At 47.5% G+C, this 24,052-nt stretch overlaps 1 protein-coding gene across 1 annotated transcript; it reads left to right on the top strand.

Moving 5' to 3' along the window:
- Positions 1–2,028: 2,028 nt before the first annotated feature.
- On the top strand, positions 2,029–4,467 carry LOC136514010 (protein Ycf2-like). Its single transcript, XM_066507994.1, has 2 exons — positions 2,029–2,661; positions 4,031–4,467. The coding sequence occupies exons 1-2, from the start codon at positions 2,488–2,490 to the stop codon at positions 4,196–4,198; spliced, it is 342 nt and encodes a 113-aa protein (XP_066364091.1). The 5' UTR covers positions 2,029–2,487; the 3' UTR covers positions 4,199–4,467.
- Positions 4,468–24,052: the final 19,585 nt, after the last annotated feature.

Below are 24,052 nucleotides of genomic sequence, written 5' to 3'. Positions count from 1 at the left end.
GTCATGTGAGGCTATCCATATTATGAGCTATATGTTAAAAGTTAGCATAAGTGAGTCGTGACCTTGGCCAAAAACTACCAGAGCATACATAATCTAGGAATAACTCCAAACATTCACACGCCAACGACCAGTTCATGGACTCATGGTATATTGGTATTTTGGGGCGTGCTTGGTACCTTTGCTGCACTTACCTCACCTAGCTCGCTCACCTCACCTCACCTAGTCTGCTGGCAAAACTATCTTCCAAGGCGTTTGGTTTCTTTGTCGTCACTCACCTCGCCTCTCGCGCTGTAGCTTGAGCGGAGGCCAAATCAGTGACGTTGGAACGTCCAACCATCAGCGGGGGAGGCTGAATCCGGGATAGGGGGCGCCGATTCCGCGGCTGTGGAGTCCAAATCGACGATGGTGGAAGTCGATTTGGCACCTACGGAGGTCGTTTCGGTGGCAACGAAGTTCTATTTGGTGACGGTGAAGGCTGATTTGGTAGTAGGCGAGTTCGATTCGATGACCGTGGAGGCGAATCGGTGGTCGGGGAGTCCGATTCGGCAGCGCCAGAGGCCACTCTCGAGCGGGCGAGCCGACCTTGCCCATGCAGGAGAGCCGATTTGGTTCGCCTACGCTGGTAAGGATTTTCTTGCCCAAGCGAGCTAGCTTGCCAGGCAATCAGGCGAGGCAAGCGACAACCAAACGGCTTGCCTTGCCCGACGAGGCGAGACGAGCCGCAGCAAGGATTCCAAACATGCCCTTATACATCCATGCCAACAAAACTGCCCGTCGTAAACACCAATGCTTCGCCAGGTTGCACACCAAGTCACCAAGCCGGCGATCGCCAGCGCCGATTTCGCGCTTTCCTTCAAGCACGGCCTATAAAACGTCTGCGCGCTGATCAGTCAGGACCGACGCCGGGCGGACACCTTGTGCGGTTGTGCCATGCTCCGCGCGCCTCCGTCGCTCACACACACCACTCCGTTCCGCTGAATTGATATGCAGGCATGCAGCTGAGGCCCGTCGCTCAGCGGCCGGCCGGCCTTGCCCTGAACCCGCTGAAGCCCATCGCACACGCAGCGAAGGCTACAGTTCCGAACAGAGCGTCGTCCTACGGGCTCCGACCGCTCCTCCCCCGCATCAGCCATTCGTGGGCGCCGCTGCCTGCGCCCGGCAGCGTGCGGGGGATGGGGCGCTGCTCGTGCCCGTCGCCGAGGACGAAGGCGCGCGACGAAGCGGAGCGCGAGCCCCAGCAGGCGCCCGCGAAGCAAGGCGAGGAGGAGGAGGCCGCGGCAGAACGCAAGCCAGCCCCAGGGGAGCGCAGCATGGCGTACCAAATCTTCGCGGGTCTCTACGTGTGCGCCTACGTCTTCTTCTGGAGGACAGGCGAGCTCATCGCTCTGAACGCGCAAGATGCTCTCGAGAGGCTTCGTCGATACGTTCGCGACAACTTCTTCGACCAAAAACGCTGATGTATATGTTCAGGTTGTTCAACAGCCGAGATTTGTATTTTGTTCGTCTCTCAGCCTAATAAATGTGAGGAGTTTGTTGTACAAAAGTACGAAACGTTGACATGCTCGGTTCAAAGCTTGAGGTTTCAACTACCACGGCTGCTGTCATACGTGTGAACTGTGATGCCGATGCCGTGGTGATAGTTTACCCTGCGAATTGGACCTCGGATTCACAGAAGCCCATTTGGATGGCAAGAACCGCACATGAATTTAACATGGTTTTTTCTTGTGTGCAAAACGAAGCCTAATTTCTCACATTTGCTATACGCACCACTGGCCAGCGATCGCGATCGCGGGTTCGCCACTGCCACTGATGCAAAGTCACCACCAAAACGGTTGGTGCTGATCTTCGTAAATGCAGACAACACTCTGTTCAGCCATGAAATAACCAAGCAGAGAATGAACTCTAAAACAGTGGCACAGTGGTGACTCTAGCCCACAGCAAAACAGACAACATTTCTAATCTCGTGTTCCAACTAGTTTCAGCAAGAGTAAGGCTGTCTTGATCATCTTCCAAGGACTGCAACCAAAACTATAACCCATCAAACACCGAAGCTTAATCTGCCATGTTGCACAGTTAAACTAAGCTACCGATCGTTGAGCGCCTGAGCCCTCAGTATCTATCTTTTTTACTAATAGAAAACGAGGATGGACCATCCTGTCCTGGCATGTCCTGAAACCAACACATGTTAAACTTAAACAGCTGCACTGAGTCGTAATCTTGATGGCAGCCATATGTCAATCACACAAACAACCAAAAACTCATCGCTGATACCAAAGCTTCCGCCAGCTGCACTGACCGGCCATCCATTTCGTGTTAATCGATCGATCGAGCACCACAGCATCAGCACGGCTGCTTATTATACGGGGTCGCCTTCGTCTATTTCACATAGTACTTCTCTGAGCTCCTCCGCCGCAACATTTCGAAAGTTCACCTCTTGTTCCTTGTCTTGGGCTTCATCGGTCGCAGAGGCAAGCAGGGGCGGAAGCGATGGGGAACTGCGGGACAAAGCCGAAGACCAGCGACGGAGACGACGCACCACCTCCGCCCGTCGAGCCGCAGCCAGCGGCGGGGGCGGCCGCGGAGGGGGAGCGCAAAGACGAGGAGGTCGCGGCGCCGGAACCGGAAGGGACGAGCCAGGCCGTTGTGGCGCCACAAAGTGAGGTGCGCAAAAATGATCTCAACTCCCGCACGGCTTTATCGATAACTCAAACAATGGCCCTGTTCGCCATCCCAATTGAAATACAGTATGTCGGATTGCTTTTGTATGACATGGCCAATTTCCGTGAAAGTCCTCACGTGCTCTTGATAGCTTGTCCTTCGTTTGCGGCATCCAAATCCGATCTTAACAATATGAGCAGACCAATCAGTCACAGCAGTAGTAGACATCGGTTTTTAATTTTTTTTCTTTCCCCACAGGTTGTTTGTATCGCCTGTGTTGTCGGGCACGATAGTTATTTTGGTCCCTCAACTGTTACTCGAGGCTCAATTTCATCCCTAAACTTTCAAAACGGCTATTTAGGTCTTCAAACTATTTTAGACTCAATTTCATCCTACAACTATGAAGATGATCGTCTCAATCCTCAAATTTTATACTTTGAGTTCAATTTCAACCATAAACTATCTAAGTGCATATAACTTCTATTTTCAACTCAATTTTGTCTATTTAAAAAGAAAACTTTACATTTTAGACATAGTTTCATCCATAAACTATCAAAATTATAGATCTGCTATTGTTTCAATATATCCATGTATTCTTAAAGAATAAATAGTGTTTGATGCAACGTAATTGCTCTCACAAATATCATTTAGTCGAATATATATAAATGGTACAATCTCACTCTCTAAATCATTATTTGGAGAGTCATTTACATAAAAATCGCTGTAGCAGTACTGTAGCACAAAGCCGGAGAAGCTCGAAATCGTGGCTCCACCGGCTCCTCCTCTTCTCAGTTCATTTTCTGTCTTGAAATTCAAAACGGCTCCGTGATACAGTACTACTAAAGTGATTTCACGGAGGAGCCGGAACCCCTGGGAGCTATGCCAAACACAGCCTAAGCTTGTCCAGCCATGCGCGCGTGATCTATGTATGTATGGTAATGTGTGTTACTCCCTCCATAATCCTAAAAGAAGTCGTTTTGAGGTTGTTTTAAATCAAACATTTTAAACTTTCACTAAAAGAAATCTTTTTGGGGTTGGGTTTGAAATTATAAAAAAATAATGTAAGTAAATATTTTATATCAAAAAGTAGCGGTCAAAGTTGTTTGGGGAGACCGTGTCGATTTCCAAAATTACTTCCTTTAAGGACATGAAGGGAGTATTTATTTATTGGTCGCATATGGATATTTTCATCCACTCACATATATTCAATCATGCTTGGAACCGAATATAATTATATTCCAGGACAAAATTTGAACTTAAAAAATTAGTTTTTATTTTAGGACTAATAAAGTAACAAAATATATTTCAAAATACAAAATATTGTCATGAAAATATCGGCGAGAGCCATGTCTCACACTGCCTCCTGTGGCAGGAAGCTACGACCACGACAGTCGAAGGAAAAGAGCATGATGAAGCTGAACCAAAGGGAAAGGAGGAGGAGGTTGCCAAGGAAGACGCTGATCACGGCAAGGAGACGGAAACTCCGACGACGGGGGAGGCCGCTGAGCTTCCGGCGTCAACTCCGGCCAGCGTCGCCTGACGCACGCCCGAATCATATCGTCACGCCAAAACGACGCGGCGTTCTTACGAGTTCCATTATTTGCTTCCTGAAATGTTCTGAGGGACCGCATGGGCCATGGCACGACTCTGCTGCTGTGTTATCTTTCTTTTTGCTCTCGCCATTTCCAGCTTCGTTCCGTCGCATGCTTTCAGCAGGCTGTCGCTGGTTATGAGATCTGATGAACTACCACTGGGATATTCGTTTGTTGGTTTGCTGAATATATATGAATATATGATGGGAACTCGTCATTTCCGACCCAAAATTAATAATCAATTAAATTAAGGTTGCTTAGATTTAGATTGCAATACCACGTCCACGTCCACGTCCCGCTGAAACTTGTAATTTTGCGGCCCTTTCATCAGAGGACACGTACGATGCACGTGTAGCATCTAGTCTACTGGAGTAGTTTCTATACGGGATAAACGAACGAAGCCCCACCAAACATCAGCGCCATCTGGAAACCTGACCTAATCGATTGCGGCATATTCAAGTCAGCCGGTTACGAGGAGCATTCGACGAGTGTAACGCCATCATCGTCACATTGTGACACGCCAGTGACACTTCATGATCTATTTATCTTTTGTTTTTCTCTAGAAGATGAATACAATAGCGCGCGGTTGCTTCTTTTAATTTCCGGCCGGAGCCAAACAATGCCTGCTGTTTTCTGTTTTGAAGTGCAAAGATAGTGAAGGGTATATATCAAGAACTGCACTGTAGAAAAAGAATGTGAATTAGATCTGTCACTCAACGAACCGGCCCTCTGTCATGCATTTCTTCACCCCTTGGGCTTGTTTGGCTTATAAGCCATACTTTTTTAGTCAACAAACAGTATTTTTCTCTCACACCAAATCAGCCAACAGTACTTTCAGTCATGGCTTATCAGCCAAGCAAGCCCAACCGAACAGGGCGTTTGTTGACTCAAACACTACTGTACACGCCAACCATTCGCACTTCCGTATCCAACCGAAGAACCGATACAGTCCATTCCGACAGCACAAGGAGAGTACTACATGCAAACCGCAGGGATAAATAAAATGGACAACAACCCCACATAGGATCTAAACACGTCGTGATCTAGTCTAGATACTTTGTGCGTCATACACTACATTTTGCTAGTAGCACTACGTTATTTTAACAGAATTAATTACTAAATCTCAACCGGTTGATTTAGCCTCTCCCAACAACCGATCTTTGGGCCATCAGATCTTGCGCGGACGACCAACAGGGGGCGCGGACAACGAGCAGGCGAGGTGTGCCCAGCCAGCTGGCGCGCGCAGCCTCGGAGCTCGCGGCCCTGGCCATGGCAGGCGCACGGCCCCGGCGGGCGCGGCGCGGGGCTGGCGGCCGGCTATGAGGAGGGCGACGAGGAGGGCTGCCCCCAGGCCGAACCACCGCCGCCGCTTCTCCGAACTCCGTTTGCGTGCGCGGGTAACGGAAGGAAGGGAAATGCGCATGTGACGGAAGGGATGGGAAGAGATAAAGCTGAGGAGGTAGGTCTCACTGTAATTTGGGAAAATTTTGTTTTGAGATTTGTAAACAATTTAAAATACATTTCTCTAGTATTTATAATTCATAAAAAAATTGTAATTTTTTTTGAAAAACTAAGCATATATTTATCTGAGATCTGTAGAAGTTATGTTATCCCCAAATTATATCACTCTGTCCAACAAATTACATTAAAAAACAATGTAAATATAATAATAAAACCGTATAAATATAGCTAAAAGATAATGTAAGTGCATGGACAAAATTAAGTTATTAGCAGAGGTCAAAACAACTCAACACGTACACACATTCTTCTTTAAACCCACTGCCGACCAACCTGCCCTGGTTTGTTCCAAGCGCAACAAAAAAAAACGCGGCACGGGCACACGGCGCCTCTCCAGCCAGGCGGAATCTTCCCGTCTGCTAGCGGGGCCCGGTCCCACACGCAGACGCTAGCGGACAGACCGCCCGCGCCGCCGCCCCGGCTCGCCAACGCCAAAGGGACAACAGACAACAGCCTTCGTTTACTCGGCCACCTCGGATGCCGACCTGTACCGGCCGCGGCTTCTCGACTTCTCGTTGTCACGCTGCGACAGGTCCTCGTGCACCGTCACCGTACGGCGAGATCTTTAGTGCTACCCCATGATTCACATCCAACTGCTTCGGCCGTGCCAGCTTAGCTACTCACCAAATTTCATGCGGTGGTTCGGCTGAGGAATTGGATCCGATCCAGCTCCGCGGCCCGCGCTCATCCGAACAGTAACTACAAGTATTAGTACTTTAATTACGACTTCCGTGCAACAGCCTGCTCATCTCGCCTTTTAATGGCGGCTGTTAATGGGAAAAAATGGAACTTTTCGGTTACGGCTGTTAATGAGTTTGTGCGTGTCAGCGTGTGAGCGCCGAGCACGACGGCGTGCACGGCGTCGGGGCCGGACGGGCGCGCGCGTCTTTTCACACCCGCGCCGCTCGTCTGCACGCCGGGCGGCGGGCGCCGGCCGACCTCGTCCGCGCAGGCGCAGCGGGGCAGACTCGTCAGCGCCGTGCATTTATTTTTACGCCACCGGCAGAAAGGGTTGGCGGCGGCATCGATGACGAATCAAAAGCTGCAACCGAAAGCACCCACACACTGACACGGGAACGGGAGAGAACCGTAAAACCTGCGAGGATTACTTGCGCCATCAGCACGGTGAAAAGACTTTGACTTAGGGGGCGTTTAGTTCCGAAATTTTTTTGGCTTTTGTCTACTATAGCACTTTCGTTTGTATTTGACAAAAATTGTTCAATTATGGACTATTTAGGCTTAAAAGATTCGTCTCGCCAATTACAGGCAAACTGTGCAATTAGTTATTCTTTTTCCTACATTTAATGTTCCATGCATGTGCCGCAAGATTTAATGTGACGAAAAATCTTAAAAATTTTTGGTTTTTGGGTGGGAACTAAATAGAGCCTTACAGACCTCGCGAGGAAATATGACCTGCGGTCCGGCTCTGTCCGGTGCCCGCCTCCATCTTGTTTAGTTTCTGCCGTAGAGTTTATTTCTATCTAATTGAATATTTAGATATATGTATGAAATATTAAATATAGACTTAAAAATAACTAATTATACAGATTACGACTAATTTGGGAGACGAATTTTTTAAGCCTAATTAGTTCATAATTTGACAATAAGGTGCTACAGTAAACATGTGCTAATGATAGATTAATTAGGCTTAATAAATTTGTCTCGCGGATTACTGATGACTTCTGTAATTTGTTTTATTATTACTGTCGGGTTCATAAACCCGGAGTCCCTAATGGGCCCGCTTCTCAGTAAAAGCTCGGACCAACAGACGGCATTACAAACGACGCGCAACTTCTAGGTCGGCCCACATATCTAACGACCGGCCGGAAGAGCGATCCAGTCTCTGACCGTAAGGCCTGGCTAAGGAGAGGGACGACGCTCGCTTCCGACTCCGACCCGCTTCTTCGACCGGAAGGCCTGGCCAAGGAGAGGACGACGCTCGCTTCTGACACCGACCCATCTTTCTGACCGAAAGGCCTGGACCAGGAGGGGGACGACGCTCGCTTCCGACTCCGACCCGCCTCTCCGACCGGGAATACATCCAACCTCTGCTTACGGCTCTTCTCCGACCAGCGCGGTCGGAGCCAACTAGGAACAACCGACCGGAGACGTCCGCTCGGTGAGGACCCAAAAAATCAGGCGGAGCAGATAAGGTAAGGCACTCAACTCAACCGCAATATCGAGGACCATACCCTGCACATCTACAGGACAGTACTGTCAGGCCATGCCAGAAGGGAGCTTTGCAATCTTTTAGACATGTCAGAACACGAACAGTGTTGTGGGCGCCGACATTTGTCCTACAATATGGTAGGCGCCGACATTTGCCATACCAGAAGAACACGATGGAGCCTACCACATGCATCTGGGCGTCAATAGTATTGTGGGCATCGACAAACTGTCTTGTACCCGACGGCGTGGCCGAGAAGGAATGACGCTCGCTTTCGACTCTGGCCCGCCTCTCCGACCGGAAGGCCTCACCTCTAACTCTGGCCCGCCTCCGGACGGCCTCTCCGACCGAAAGGCCTGGCCACACACCGCTTTGGACTCCAACCCGCTTCTCCGACTGGGAATGCGTCGAACCCCTGCTTACAGCTCCTCTCCAACTGGCGCAATCAGAGCCGACTAGGACCAACCGACCGGGGACGCCCGCTCGGTAAGGACCAGGAAACGGACGGAGAAAGTAAGGCAGGGCGCTCAAGTCAACCGCAATACCAAAGACCGTACCCTATACACCTGCATGATAGTACCCTGCGACCTCCCTGGCTTGACAGAACCCAAGCAGTGTTGTAAGCGCGAACATTTCCCCTACAGTGTTGTGGGCGCCATCAACACCCATACCAGACAAACACGGTAAGGTTCCCCCCACGTGCCTCTGAGGCATCAACAGTGTTGTGGGTGCCGGTATTTATCGTACCAGGCAAACATGGTAAAACCCCTTGCATGCCTCTAGGTGTCAACAGTGTGGCAGGCACCGATGTCTACCATATCTGAAGAAGACGACGCAACCTCCCACATGCATCTGACATTTAACAGTGTTATGGGTGCCTACAATCATCTTGTACCCAATGGCATGGGCAACAAGACTTAGTATACTTACACTCTCTCCCTCTCACTTGTAAGGCCATCCCCTTCATCTATAAAAGGGGATGCACCCTCTCCCAAAAAGATCGATCAGTTCACTAGTACACAACAACAGAACCACCAGGTTCAAACCTCGAGCACACGCTCGGACACTTAGCACATAGTGGAGCTCCCGTCACTGTTGACCCTTCAGATCAGAGTCCGACCGGACCTCTTGTAACCCCCATCTTTCTCCTTCTCGTTTGTAACCCCATAGCAAACTTCGAGCACCTGGGCTTTGGAATAAAGTCACCGACCGACTCAAACTGGACCTAGGGCACGTTGCCTAAACCAGTATAAACCCTGTGTCATCGAGTGCTAGACCACCTCCGATCACAATATACAGCAAAACTATAAATATTTACGTGTTGGTCACTTTCTGCACCGACAGCGTGCGTTCTTATATTCGATTTTTATTAGCAGTGCATTAGTTCATTAACTAACCATTCTATATAAGCATCTGTGCTACTTTCATGTAGGTGGTAAGCAATTAGATTTCCTTTTTCCATCTTTCATCTTCCAGTTCTTACTACGTTGCTGGACTATAGACAAGTCATACCAGAACGCTGGTGATTCATGAATCAATACCCCTAGCTGGGTACCCTGAAAACATACGCCCCGCTTGTACCCTAGACACAAGTAGGACTAACCCACTACCCTCCTATAATGGGGTCCAGGTCCCCGTCCAAACTGGGACTCCAAGCCCCCGCCCCTGAGTCCCGGACTCAGTGCGGTGCAAGGACCTCCAATACCCAAAAACCACCCTGACAGTCGGTTTGGAAAGTGCCAGAACCCATGACAAGAGAGTAACAAGTCTTTCCTGCACCCATACCCAAGTATGTGCTCGGTGAAAGGATCAAGATGCCCAAGAGGGGGGTGAATTGGGCTAATTCTAAATTTCTTTACAATAATTAAATCCTATTGTTAGCCCAATTAATCCCTTGTGCCTAGAAAGTATTTCTAATGTTCTACCGCATAAAAAGTCTTGCAACCTAAGTTCTAATCCTACTCTAGCATGGCAATTCTATGAATGTAAAGACAAGTATTGAATTGCTCAAAGTAAATGCTCAAAGTAAATGCTCAAACTAAAGAGAGAAGGAGGAACGCGGCGATGTTTTGCCGGGGTATCGGAGAGTCGCCACTCCCCACTAGTCCTCGTTGGAGCACCCACGCAAGGGTGTAGCTCCCCCTTGATCCGCGCAAGGATCAAGTGCTCTCTATGGGTTAATTCTTTGATACTCCGTCACGGTGAATCACCCACAACCGCTCACAACTTAAGTTGGGTCATCCACAAGCTCCACCGGATGATCACCAAGCTCTCAATCACCACCAAGCCGTCTAGGTGATGACGATCACCAAGAGTAACAAGCACAGACTCTCACTTGACCACAACAAGCCTAATGAGAAGGGTGAATGCACACTTTGCTACTCTTGATCTCACTAATGAGGGCTCTCTTTGGGATTCTCAAATCTTAATCATCTCACTAGGACCTTGCTCTTCTTGGCACTCTCAAAGGTGTTTCTCAGTTGTTGAAATGAGCAAAAGTACCTCCACATATGAATGGAGGAAGTATTTATAACATGGGCTAAAAAACAAACCGTTATGTGCCTCTACGGGGTGACCGGACGCTCTGGTCATGTTGACCGGACACGGCGGTCAGTTCACCCCGAACTCCAGTGTTTAAAGTGTGACCGGACGCTGGCTAGCTTCCGGTCAGCACTGATCAGACACGTCCGGTCGTGATTTCCCCTCTTTGGAACCTTACTGGAGTCGACCGGACGCTGGCCCTCAGCGTCCGGTCACTTCACCTCTCAGTGTCTGGTCACTTCCAGACAACTTCACCTTGATCAAATGAACTGACCAAACTCTGCGCCAGCGTCCAGTCAGTATTTGACCCTCCATTCACTTCTAACTTTCGAACGTACGTGAATGAAGTTTGCTCCAATGGATCTAAGGGCTTTTTAGAAGCTACCTAGTGCTAGGTTTAGCAAGTATGCACCACACCTAACCCACTAGACTCACCTAGGTCAAGCTACCCGTCCATACCCCCCTTAATAGTACGGCCAAAAGAAAAACAAAGTCCTAAACTACTCTAAGTGTCTCTTCAACACCAAACGACACTTAGAACTAGTCCATCCTTAACTTTGTCGTCCATCCTTTGAAAACCGAAATGATTTCCATCGTAGGGGCATGACCACCATGATAGTCCAATCGATCTCCATTATCATGACCTAACTTAATTGCCTCTACAAAACACACATTAGTCATAGTAATCATGTATTGTCATTAATCACTGAAACCCAACTAGGGGCCTAGATGCTTTCAATCTCCCCTTTTTTGGTGATTGATGACAATACCACCTCGAGTATGTGAAAGAGTTGAGGTTTTTAATATGCTTGGTTCATATAAGCTTTTGACAATAAGAACAAAAGAGTTAGACAAGCTTATATGACCCAAGCCAACATGATGTACTCAAAAGATATGAAATAAGCATGAGTACAAGTAATAAAGCTCATTTGTATCAGAGTAAAATGCGGAAGCAAAGCAAATGAGCATAGCACAAGTGATATGACATATAAATAATTCAAAATAGAGAGCACACATGTCATATATCACGATTATGTAGATATCACTATCACATAGGTATAGTTTGATGCATAAAAGTAAACACATGAATGCATAATAGTGTATCACACATAAAACTCCAAATGTAATAGATAATCTAATAGATAAACTAAGCTCCCCCTAGATATGTCGCTTCCCCTAAGACTAATATACTCGATCCCTCTCCCCCTTTGGCATCAAACACCAAAATCTAAGGATCGGTCAGCGGGGCTGTAGCGGACGAGTCGAGCGTTGAGGTACGTGGAGCAAGCTGGAACTGAGTGCCATCATCATCTGAACTAGAGCTCTGAGCAGTCTGACCCTCTGTAGCTAGAAGCGACGCTAAAGCGGTCTGGGTCAGATCAACAACTAGAGCTGCTGTAGACTGTACAGGTATGACTGGAGCAGCCAGCTCTGATGATGCCACTGAGGAAGGGAGTGTCTCTGTAGTCCCAGTAATAGGTGCAACTATAGAAGGACCTGAGACATGCAAATATGGTAGAGTAGGCTGCCCTGTTAATTCACTGAAAGTCGCTCCAAGACTCCTGCAGACTGAGGTATCAGGCACTAGTAGCGAGGAAGTCTGAGCCGGTGTAAAGCCCGTCTAGAGAGGTGTGAACTGCGGGGCTAACACTAGCAAAGCAAACCACTGGGACACCTGCTCTGTAGGTGAAGCAAACTGTGTTGGTGGCTGTCCCTGACTCTGAAGCCCACTAGGCTGTAAAGCTAGAATCATAGAAGTGGTGGCAGGCTGACCAAGCTGGGGTGAAGGCTATGGCGGTGGAACCCCAATAGCTATCACTACATGCTGCATAAATCCAAGGAGTTGCTGCTGCATGAGGAGCTGCTACTAATACATGGCCTCCTGCTACTGCTGTATAGCCTGCTGCTGTCGCTGAAACTCATCCTGTCGAGTCTGAAACTGTGCAAACGTAGCGGTGGTCTCCTGAGCCTGGCGAGCCTGACCCTACCTCATCCACTCAAGTATGGCAAGTAGAGCAGGGTCTATCTATGGTGCAAGTGGAGCTGAACTAGAGCTACCGGCCTCATGGTCATGTCGATGTGGAGGCATCTGAGGAATATCCCGGTAGTCCTCATCTGAGCTGTCACTGGGGTCGCTCTTGACCATCCCCTCCTGCTGAGCATCAAGTTACTCCTCCTCTATGGCTGCTATGCCCTTGATAGTCTCATCCTGCTGAGCTGCAGTCTTTGGCACCTCTAGTCATTGGCTCAGCTGGCTGGGTGTCCTCACTGCACTATGTTGAATCATCTGAGTCATGTTGTATGCAGGAAACTCTGTAGTGGCACCACTGTACTCTGCCAGCATCTCTGGTGGCCTCACTGTAACTGCCCTATGGATCAAGAATGTAATCCAGTGAGCATACGACAGCTGCCTATGACCCCTGAACCCCTTTGCAATAGTATCCTCCATTTCTGATAGAAGGAGATCCCAAATATCAAATATTGTCTGCTGCATCAGAGAGTTCAGTAACCACAACTGTATGCGAGTCAAGCCCTCGTGATACCCCATCCTCGGAAGTAATGTCCTCCTCATAATGGTATCAAGCACTCTAGTAGTGGGAGTGAGATTACTGGGTGTCTTGCTAGACCCCTCGTCGAATGGCTCTATGAAGCAGTGGCGAACTAGATCTGTAGGGGGCACCATACCACCATGAGGGCATCTGGGGGCGCTATCTATCCATAGCAAACCTCATGTAGCCAGACGGGCTGCTCCTAAAGCCTGAGTATCTCTCAGACCCTAGTGCTCGTTAGCCTATAATCTCTGCCACTGAATACAAAGTGTATAAATCTGTGCTGCGGGTCAATCCAGAGAGAAGCATAGAACTGATGGACCCAAGATGGAACATATAAGCCTGTCCATCCAAGTAAATCTATCAGCCCTAGCAGGTAATATAGGTAGGGGCGAATGTGCTCTCCGGCTACAGCAACAATGGTCTCAATGTTACACACCCTCTGAGATCTGAATACAGCCCCACTGTTAAGATATGCATTATAGAAATCTTTCTGCAGAGGTGTGTAGAAACCCTCTGAGGTACGCTCATCCCACCTCGGTGGAAACCACTACTCAAAATCCACAAATCTGAGCTGCTGAACCTGCTTGGCCGTGGTGGCCCTCAAATCCAAGTGGGTCGCTGGGGGCGGACCCTGTGGTCTAGGTGGTGGACGTGAACCCCTCCGCTGAGTCTCTAACCTCGGAGTGACTGGCACACGGGTATGTCCAGAGCGACGAAGCTGTGGCTGAGGTGCCTGCTCTATCTCCATGGCCTGCTCTCCCTCCTGAGTCTACACTACTGGCTGTGGCTCCTGTTGTGACCCCTTGAGGCTGACTCTCATCTAAGACAACTCGCCGTCCCGCAACCATGACAGTCCCAGCTGGAACACCATGACGGCGCTCAACCTTCTCTAGTGCAGCTCTAGTAGAAGGAGAGAGCTGATCTGCGATCTAGACTCCACTCCTAGCATCTCCTGCCTCTGCACGCTCTACTGCTGCAACTACGGCTGCTCTAGCCATATCTGCATCTGGATACTTCTGCTTCTTTGTTGCAAGTTTCTTCATCGCCTTGCCTTTTGGATATGTAGGCAAGCGAGGCGGGTGTCTCGGGTCCTCATCACCGGGACCACCTCCAACATTCTTGACACGAACCATCTGATGGACCTAAAAGGAACAACTGCCGCTAACAAGAAACAACTATCAACTATCACTTCCGAGGCTTGGCCTCGATCCGTACTCGCGAGCTTGGCCCCGAGTTGACTGACAACTGCAAATAGGACCTCAACAGCACTGACTCGCTGCACGATAGAATAGAGGGTATACAAATAATCTTAATTATTCATCTAGAGATATGAAACCCTAGGAAGCAAGCAATTATGTATGAAATTGGAAACGAGGGCTTGCTACCTGATGAACCGGTGAAACGACGAGAAGAGAGACGGATCAGGGAACCATCGGGTCGGCAACTAGAGATTAGGGTTCGCAATGCACAGTGAATTGACGGCTAGGGTGAGGGAGTTCAGCGGCGTGAAGCAAGACGGCAGCGTAGCTAGGGCAAGCGTGGTGGCGTGCGTGGCGATGCGAGCAGCGGCAACACACGACGTAGAGGCGCGAGTGACAGCGCACGGCGTAGAGTAGTGTGGGTGGCGGCACGGGCTGGGGCGGCACAGGCGTGGCGGTGCATGGCATGGAGCAACGCGGGCGGCAGCGGCGGCGCACGGCTCAGAGGCACGAGCGGCGGCGCAGGGACTCGGAGGCGGCGCGGGTTAGGGCACGGGCGTTGACACGGCGCTGTGTTATATGGGGGTCTCCCGACCGTGATAGAAAAGGAAACGAGATAAGAGATTGAATCCCGCACATTTTCTACTGACCGAATGCTCCGGTGGCAGCGACCGGACGCTGCCACCCAGCGTTCGGTCGATTCCAAAGAGGTCCAAATCCCCTGGAATCGCGGCCGGACGCGTCCGGTGAACACCGATCGGACGTGGCCAGAGTTTGGTGCAAGCTGCCTTCATCGTCTTCGATCGATCGGACGCTGGGAGAACACTATTTCAGCGTCCGGTCACTCCTTCTTAGCAGCAGTTCACCTCCAGTGAACTGACCGAACGCTGGACATCAGAGTCCGGTGCAGTGTCCGGTCATCATTTTTCCAGCAAATCTTCAAAGTCCTTCGTGCTGCTTGTTCCCAATCAAGTCCCAACTCTAATAAGATCCAAATAAACACCAATTGGGACTGATGTGAGTGACCTCTCTCAAACCCTCAAGTTTTTTAAAAATATTTTGCCTTAGGCTATAATTCTTTTTAAGAAAATAGGCAATAAGAGGACAATTTAAGATAAACGACAAAGCAACATTCTTGCATATGCAATGCAATACTTGAAAGTAAATCTAGTTGCTTGTCAAGTTTGAACCAAGGTTAAGCTTCTTCACACGCTTTACGGCGGTTATCTTAACCATGTTAGACAAGCCCTATATGCATTACAAAAAATTAAACATGTTATATATTACAATGCAATGCAAGGCACAACACAAGCTCATCTTTTAGTGAAGTTACTAAAATCAAGAACATTGAGCTCATTCCGCAATCGACAAAAAGTCACCTCATCTAGTGGTTTAGTGAAGATATCTGCCAATTGATCCTCAGTCCTTACACCTTCTAATGATATATCATTTTTAGCAACATGATCTCTAAGAAAGTGATGGCGGATATCTATGTGCTTGGTGCGAGAGTGTTGAACCGGATTATTTGCAAGTTTTACTGCACTTTCATTGTCGCATAAAAGAGGTACTTTTTCTAGAACTACACCATAGTCTAGCAAAGTTTGCTTCATGTAAAGTATTTGTGCACAACAACCACCTACGGTAATGTATTCCCCTTCGGCGGTGGACAAGGCCACACTATTTTGTTTCTTGGAGGACCAAGACACAAGTGATCTACCAAGCAAATGGCACCCTCCGGATGTGCTTTTTCTATCAACTTCATTTTGTGCTCTCTTGGCAAACTTCTTGAAGCAAGATGCAACTTCAGATTTGTCATGAAGGAAGAATACTCATGTATATCTTGAATAGTCATTAACAATCACAAGACAATAAAGATTTCCTCCCAAACTCTTGTATATTGTTGGTCCAAATAAATCCATGTGAAGGAGTTCTAGCACTCTTGTGGTTGACATGAAAGCTTTGGTTGGATGAGTATTTGCAACTTGCTTTGCCGGCTTGACATGCACTACAAAGCTTGTCCTTCTCAAACTTCACATCCTTCAACCCTCTCACCAAATCATTCTTCATTAGCTTCTTTTTGTGAGCTCATCCCAACATGAGCAAGTCTTCTATGCCATAGCCACCCAAGTGTTGTTTTGGTGAATAGGCAAGTCTTTAAATTTGCATCTTCGGAGGTAAAATCCACTAGATATAGGTTGTTGTATCTAAATCCTTTGAATATCACTTTATCATCATCCTTATTAGATACAATAACTTCCTTCTTGGTGAACAAGCATTAAAAGCCAAGATCACACAATTGTCCAACGGATAGCAAGTTGAAGCTCAATGAAGCAACATATAGCACATTTGAGATAGAATGATCATTTGATATTGCCACTTTGCCCAATCCTTTAACCTTGCCTTTTGAATTATCTCCAAATGTGATTCTTTCTTATCCATCTATTTCTTCATCTAGTAAGGTAAACATACGAGGATCACTAGTCATATGTTGTGTGCAACCACTATCAATAACCTAATGACTTCCATCGGTCTTGTAGTTCACCTACACACAAGAGATCAAGCTTTAGGAACCCAAACTTGTTGAGAGCCCTTCACCTTCTCAACAAGTGACTTTGCAAACCAATTTTTCTTAGGCCTATTATTGTTTGGAGGTCCTAAGAACATGACTTTCATCTTTCTACTAGAATCCTTTCTAAGCATGTAGTGATCATTGAAGGCAAAAGGTCTAGCATGCTTGGGCAAGGGTTGTGGTGGTGGAGTTTGGCACTCATGGGCAAAGTGACATTCTTGTCCACACTCGAAGCATCTCTTTGGTTTTGGCTTTGACTTGTGTTGTTGTTGAGCTTGAGTCTTCTTTTCTTGGTTTGCCAAATACCCAATGCCACTTCTATCCATCTTCATGACGGTGTTCATAAGTTGCTCACTTTATAGATGCTTGCCTCTTGTGAACTTGCTCAATCCAATTTTGAGATGCTCTTTCTCCAATTTGAGCTTCTTGTTCTCTTCCTTGAGAGCATCATTGTTTTTCTCTTCCTTGAGCTTCTTGTTCTCTTCTTTTAGCTTCTCATTCTCAAGGATCAAGTCAGCATCATGATCAAGAGTTTCTTGCATAATAGTGTTGTGGCTTTTGATCTCTTTAAGATCTTTCTTGAGCTTTTCATTGTCATTCTTGATCTTGACAAACTCATCATAATCATCGGCCTCAACCACTTGCTTGCCCTTGCTACTAGAACTTTGCTCAATGCTCTCAATGATCAAATCATCATATGATGCAGCTATATCAATCTTAACAACATCGTTAGTAGCATCATATGGCTCATTGGATAAGAACTCTTGAGCAATAACAAGATTATCATGATTGATCTTTAGAGTTGTATATTCTTCTTTTAGCTTGTTATGGCTAGTGATGAGCTCATTATGTATCCTCTCAAGTTTATCATGTTTATCTCTAAGCTCTTTCTTAGAAGATTTGAGCTCCTTGAGTTTGTATGATATAGCATCATTTGCTTCTCTAAGCTCAATACTAGCCTTTTCCGCCATATCATATTTTGCTAAAAGTGAATCATTCTTAGCTTCTAGCTTTTCATTCTTAGCTCTAGTCTTTATAATGATCTTAGTGTATTGTTTTAGCAATCTAGCAAGATCATCATAAGAAGGTGATTCATATTCATCATCATCACTATCGCTATCATCATTACTAGCATGTTCATCACCACTACTATCATCATCATTTGATACCTTGCGATCACCCTTGGCCATAAGGCATAGGTGTGTAGAGGATGATGGCGGTGGTGGCGGTGAAGATGACGAAGAGTCAATTACAATGGTGGCCACCTTCTCATTGTCACTATCATCATCGGATGAGCCACTACATGAATCAATGTCCGTGAGCCAATCACCAATGATGTATGCCTTTCCACTCTTCTTCTTCTTGTGGAAGTCCTTCTTGCCGTCTCTCCTCTTGTATGGCTTGTTTTTCTTCTTCTCATCTTCTTTTTCAATACTTGAGTCATCTTTCTTGCCCTTGTACTTGTTCTTGAACTTGTCTTTCTTGGGCTTGGTGCATTGGTGTGCTAGATGACCAAGTTCTCCACAATTGTAGCAATCTATCTCGGAGATTAGTTTCCTTCTAGAGCTAGTGAAGAACTTCTTCTTGCCATTGAACTTGATGCCACTCTTGTTGAGCTTCTTTAGCATCTTAGCAGTTTTTCTCACCATGAGGGCAAGACTTGCATCGTCAACTTCATCATCACTTGAGCTCTCATACTTAAGTCTTGCTTTGCCCTTCTCTTGGCTAGCTTTGAATGCTAAGTCCTTGTCTTTCTTCTTGGTAGAGGATGAGCCATCTTGTGGTGTGATGTGCATATACATCTCATGAGCATTGATCTTTCCCAAGATTTGTGTTGGTGTAGCGGTGGAAAGATCACCTTGATGAAGCACGGTCACAATATGCCCATATTTGCCAATGGGGAGGATACTCAAGATCTTTCTTATAACATTGGATAGTTGCATTTGAGTGAGTCCAAGCCCATTGACTTCCTCTACAAGAACATTCAAGCGTGAGTACATTTCATTAGCACATTCTTCAGGAAGCATCTCAAAAGAGTTAAGCTTTTTCATGACAAGATGATAGCGTTCCTCATGCTCACTCTTTATTCCCTTATGGAGCGCACAAACATCCGACCATAGTGCATGGGCGTCTTTGTGTTTCCTCACCTGGTTAAACACATCTTTGCAAAGGCCTCTAAAGATGGTGTTTTGAGCCTTTGCATTCCATTTCTCATAATTTACCTCATCGCCTTGTAGGTGTGTAGCATCCCGAGGTTTTGGGAAGCCATGTGAGGCGGCTCTAAGTATTCCAACATCTAGAGCTTCTAAGTACGCCTCCATGTGAATTTTCCAATATGGAAAATCATCCTCCTCAAAGATAGGAGGAGGTTCATCCCTGTGAGATATCTTTCTCTAGGCGGTTAAGCCTAAATACATGAGCACGAGGCTTCGATACCAATTGAAAGGATCAATATGCCCAAGAGGGGGGGGGGTGAATTGGGCTAATTCTAAATTTCTTTGCAATAATTAAATTCTATTGTTAGCCCAATTAACCCCTTATGCCTAGAAAGTGTTTCTAATGTTCTACCGCACAAAAAGTCTTGCAACATAAGTTCTAATCCTACTCTAGCATGACAATTCTATGAATGTAAAGCCAAGTATTGAATTGCTCAAAGTAAATGCTCAAAGTAAAGAGAGAAGGAGGAACACGGCGATATTTTGCTAAGGTATCAGAGAGTCGCCACTCCCCACTAGTCCTCGTTGGAGCACCCACGTAAGGGTGTAGCTCCCCCTTGATCCATGCAAGGATCAAGTGCTCTCTACGGGTTGATTCTTCGACACTCCCTCATAGTGAATTACCCACAACCACTCACAACTTGAGTTGGGTCATCCACAAGCTCTGCCGGATGATCACCAAGCTCCCAATCACCACCAAGCCATCTAGGTGATGGCGATCACCAAGAGTAACAAGCACGGACTCTCACTTGACCACAACAAGCCTAATGAGAAGGGTGGATGCACACTTTGCTACTCTTGATCTCACTAATGAGGGCTCTCTTTGGGATTCTCAAATCTCAATCACCTCACTAGGACCTTGCTCTTCTTGACACTCTCAAAGGTGTTTCTCAGTTGTTGAAATGAGCAAAAGTACCCCCACACATGAATGGAGGAAGTATTTCTAACATGGGCTGAAAAACGAATCGTTATGTGCCTCTACGGGGTGACCAGACGCTCCGATCATGTTGACCGGACACGTCGGTTAGTTCACCCCGAACTTTAGTGTTTAAAGTGTGACCGGACGCGTCCAGTCGTGATTTTCCCTCTTTGGAACCATGATAGTCCAATCGATCTCCATTATCATGACCTAACTTAATTGCCTCTGCAAAACACACATTAGTCATAGTAATCATGTATTGTCATTAATCACCGAAACCCAACTAGGGGCCTAGATGCTTTCACTCGGGATAATAAGTCTATGACCTGCCTAGAACCCAATGCAACGGTTGGTCCTTAACCGACACAGACAGGGAAAGTAGTGTAACCAAGCTATGCCCCGTGGTCATAGGACACAACCTCTTACACCCACCAATACCCAAACCATATCCCTGCCCGGTCATCATTTTTCTTTCCACCATTTATATTTTCCAAGTGATAATAATAAAGTAATATATTTCCTATCTCTCGTGAGTGACAGACAATCACTCGACTTCTACTGGAGTCCTATAGCATAGCAATCTACATGATCCTGTCATACTAGAAAGACTCATAGGATAAAGATATATATGCAAGTGGGTTTCATTCAATTCCTTGAAACTTAATGCACAAATATAATTTAAAGTGTAGAAAAGTAGGGGTTATGCATCGGGGCTTGCCTGGGTAAGATTTAATCAGAAGTTCGCTTTCCATCATGGCGACACGATCTCCAAAAGCACCATTTCTCCAGTAACTCCCGATGACTCCGCAATCCATCGACGTCTCTATTATGATATGCAATGTGATGCAATGCAAAGACGTAATTCATCAACTGCAACCGTAACTCGTAAAATATGATTTACGCCTTTCAAGTTAACGAGCTAGTTCTAACGACTAACATACTAATCTACGTATCAACATCGTCAAGAAAGGTGTCATTTCCCCCACAAGTATTCCAGTTATACAATCCCACGGAGTTATTTTATCCCGTTCTATCGATTTAATCTTTATTCGAAATAGGGCATCATTATCCATCTAGCAAACTAATTATTCTGGAGCTACAAAAATTATAGTGAGCAGCTAATAATATTAGTAATTTACTATAAAATTTTTAGAGTCAACACTATCACAGATTTATCACGGAAATTCCTACAAGTTCACATTTTAACAATATTAAACATTTTAAAATAATTAGAGCAACCCTAGAAATATTTCAAAACTAGATGAACTAATTATGCTAATAGATAGATCATGATTTTAGAAACTTAACAAAATTAGTTTCATCATTTTTGGACACCTACACAATTTTATTTTAAATTTACAAATTTACCTTGTAAGCTAAATTTGAAATTGCTCTAGAAATCGAAATGAGCTGGTGGCAGCGACTTCGGCCCAATGCGAAACGCGCGCATGCGGCCCAGGCGGGGGCGGGGTGCGCGTGTGGCCACAGGCCATGGCCCACGGCGCGGCGAGCGTGGCCCATCGCAGCGCGAACAGCCTAGGCACGGGCGGCACAAGGCCAACCCAAGCGGGCACGGGCGGCGGCCGGCCGACCCAGCTAGGAAAGCCCAGGACGCATTGTCCATTTTGCAAAAAGGACCCTAGGTTTTTAACTAATAAATCTACGATCTAGCTCACTATTCAAATGAGTCATCTGTTCTTCACCTAGCACCCTATATTTTTCTATCTTCACCGTTCCCTAGTCCCCGAGCATCACCAGAGCAGAGCACGCCGGCGTACGACGGCTGTTCGGCGGCCAAGCTTGCCGAAAGAAAGGCACTACGATGAGATGAGGGTGTGGGGGCTTTGTGGGGTCGCGCGCGCACCGGTGGGCGCAAACGGCGCCACCAGAGAAGCCTCGTGGCGGCTTGGCCACACACGACAGAGGTGTGTAGGGGTGGTGGCAAACGACATGCTCGACGGCGAGGGCGTCGGGCCTGATTTCACCCCGACAGCGTACGCTCGGGGCATAGGAGGTCAAGGCGGAGCCACTACTAGTCATGTTAGGCTTGGGGGTGCTCCGAGCTGAGCTGGGCACGAACACACCCATGGCGGCCAGCAACAAAAATGGCACGCACGTGCACACCATCGAAGTAATGGCTTCCGATCCACTTTGAAGCGGGCCATGGGGGCTCCCGTGTGCTTTCACGGGGGAGGTCCGACACCAGGGAGCGGAAGGCGTGGAACACTCGCGCCGTCAGTGGGGCACTATGGACTCGGGCACGCTCGCGAGTGGGGGAAACCAGTGACGGGCGGCCCAGCGAGCAACAGCCAGATGGGGGGAGAGCAGAGTGATGGTGCAGGCATGAGGTAGCATAGGAAGTGAGGCACACGAGGGGCTCGGCACGGCCATGACAGGGACGTGGCGTGGGGCAGCGCGGTCGGCAGTGGGTGCACGACTGGGGAAGGAAAAAGGAGGGGCACCAGTGCAGAGCGGGAGCAGCAGTACCTCAGAGGTGACCCAGCCTACTCGGCACAAAGGCAGACAACAGCAGTAGGCAAGGACAATCAGAGACAGAGGCCAACAGAAAAAAGAAAGAGCAAACGATGACTCGACAACGTGGCGCGACACAAATAAATTGGATGACTGACTCCGAGCGGGGGATGCACTACGTATTCAAGCGGCCAGGATGGCAGTGAGGCAAGGACCACAGCAGCAGCAGCAAGGATGCGAGAGATTAGGCAGCAGCTGAACACATGGGCGTCGCGTGGCTCTTCTAGCAGCCTGCCTACTCGTGAGACGACGCGGCGCGGATGTGAACAGCGATACATTGTCGGCAACAACAAAAGATCTAAATCCTATCGATTTCAACTAACAAGTATGTCATGACCTAGCCCATACTGCATATTTACCCATAGAAGTGAAATACTTAAGCACTATTGAACTATTTTGCTTAACATAATTTGCCAAAATTGACCTTTCGAACATAAATCCAATTTCTCGCCGACTCATGAAAAGTTCTAGTTTAAATCTTGGATTCGATTTCTGAGCTATCATATATCCTATCGAAAAGTTCTAGTTGCATTTATTCAAGTACTAAATACAAGCTATATTTTATTTTGTTTATAAAATTGCTTTTCATGCTTAATCTAATAGAACAAACCGTTCGCTATCTATTTGCCCTCAGGCATTTTTTAAGCACTAGTCCATATGTCATACTAACTCGTATAAACAAAACATCTAGGAACTAATTAACCCATTGTTCAATATAATTTGCTAAAATGACACTGTTAAACATAAGTTAAATTTTAAAATCCGAGAAAATCGTTTCGGTAAACCCTCTTAGGTATAAATTTTGGTGCTAAGCAAGCTCATACACTAGAGATGTTACACGCCATACGCTCACGCTTTTGGTCATTGGATGGCCCATCCTTCCGCCATCTTCGTCATGACAGGCTCAAGCGATACGACTCACTTCGGCTCGCTGGAGTTTCCCACACTCCCACCTATTGGGATGTGGGTTTCTCCCATCTTCGAGCCATCCCAGACCTTCCTTAAGAAGCCTAGACTTCATCGCTGACCAGCTCGGCATGCTTCACCTTCATGAGGAAGCACCTGTCCCGGCGCCCGTCGGAGGAGGAGCGCCCTCCGTCGGCTCTGGGCCACCCAACGATCTCAACGACGAGACACCTATGCTTCGCTTCGAGCCCATGCTAGACTCAAACCCCACTGTGAGTAACATACATATTGTTCTTTACTCGCTTTTTGATATCTTCCGCTGACTCTCCAGGGGGACCCCATTGTCCCCACCACAACCGCCATGCAACTGGTTCCCCTACGGCCTCATGTCCCCCGTGGACACATGCACGGGGGCCCCAAAAGATGCAGATGCCGCCCCCTCTCACATCCGAATTCATGGGGATGGCGGGCTATGCTCCCGCCTCTTTCCATGACCTTGTGGATGACGAGTTTGAAAGCGACGGCTCCAGCATCGACGACGTCATGGCACCTAGCCACCCTCTGTTCTAGGAGTGCACTATGGCGGATGCTCTAGGACAGCCGCCGGTGGTAGCGAAGTCTCTACAGACCCACACCCCTCTGGACCCTCATGCGGAGGCCCTCACGTGCGCGTAGGAGCATGG

The sequence above is a fragment of the Miscanthus floridulus genome, chromosome 16 (genome assembly GCF_019320115.1).
Source record: "Miscanthus floridulus cultivar M001 chromosome 16, ASM1932011v1, whole genome shotgun sequence".
Taxonomy (NCBI): Eukaryota; Viridiplantae; Streptophyta; class Magnoliopsida; order Poales; family Poaceae; genus Miscanthus; species Miscanthus floridulus.
This window is presented reverse-complemented; position numbering and strand designations above follow the sequence as displayed.

Coding starts and splice junctions, on each gene's coding strand:
- LOC136514010 (XM_066507994.1), top strand. CDS start 2,488: ATGGGGAACTGCGGGACAAAGCCGAAGACCAGCGACGGAGACGACGCA. Junction 2,662..4,030: donor TTGTGGCGCCACAAAGTGAG/GTGCGCAAAAAT, acceptor CTCCTGTGGCAG/GAAGCTACGACCACGACAGT.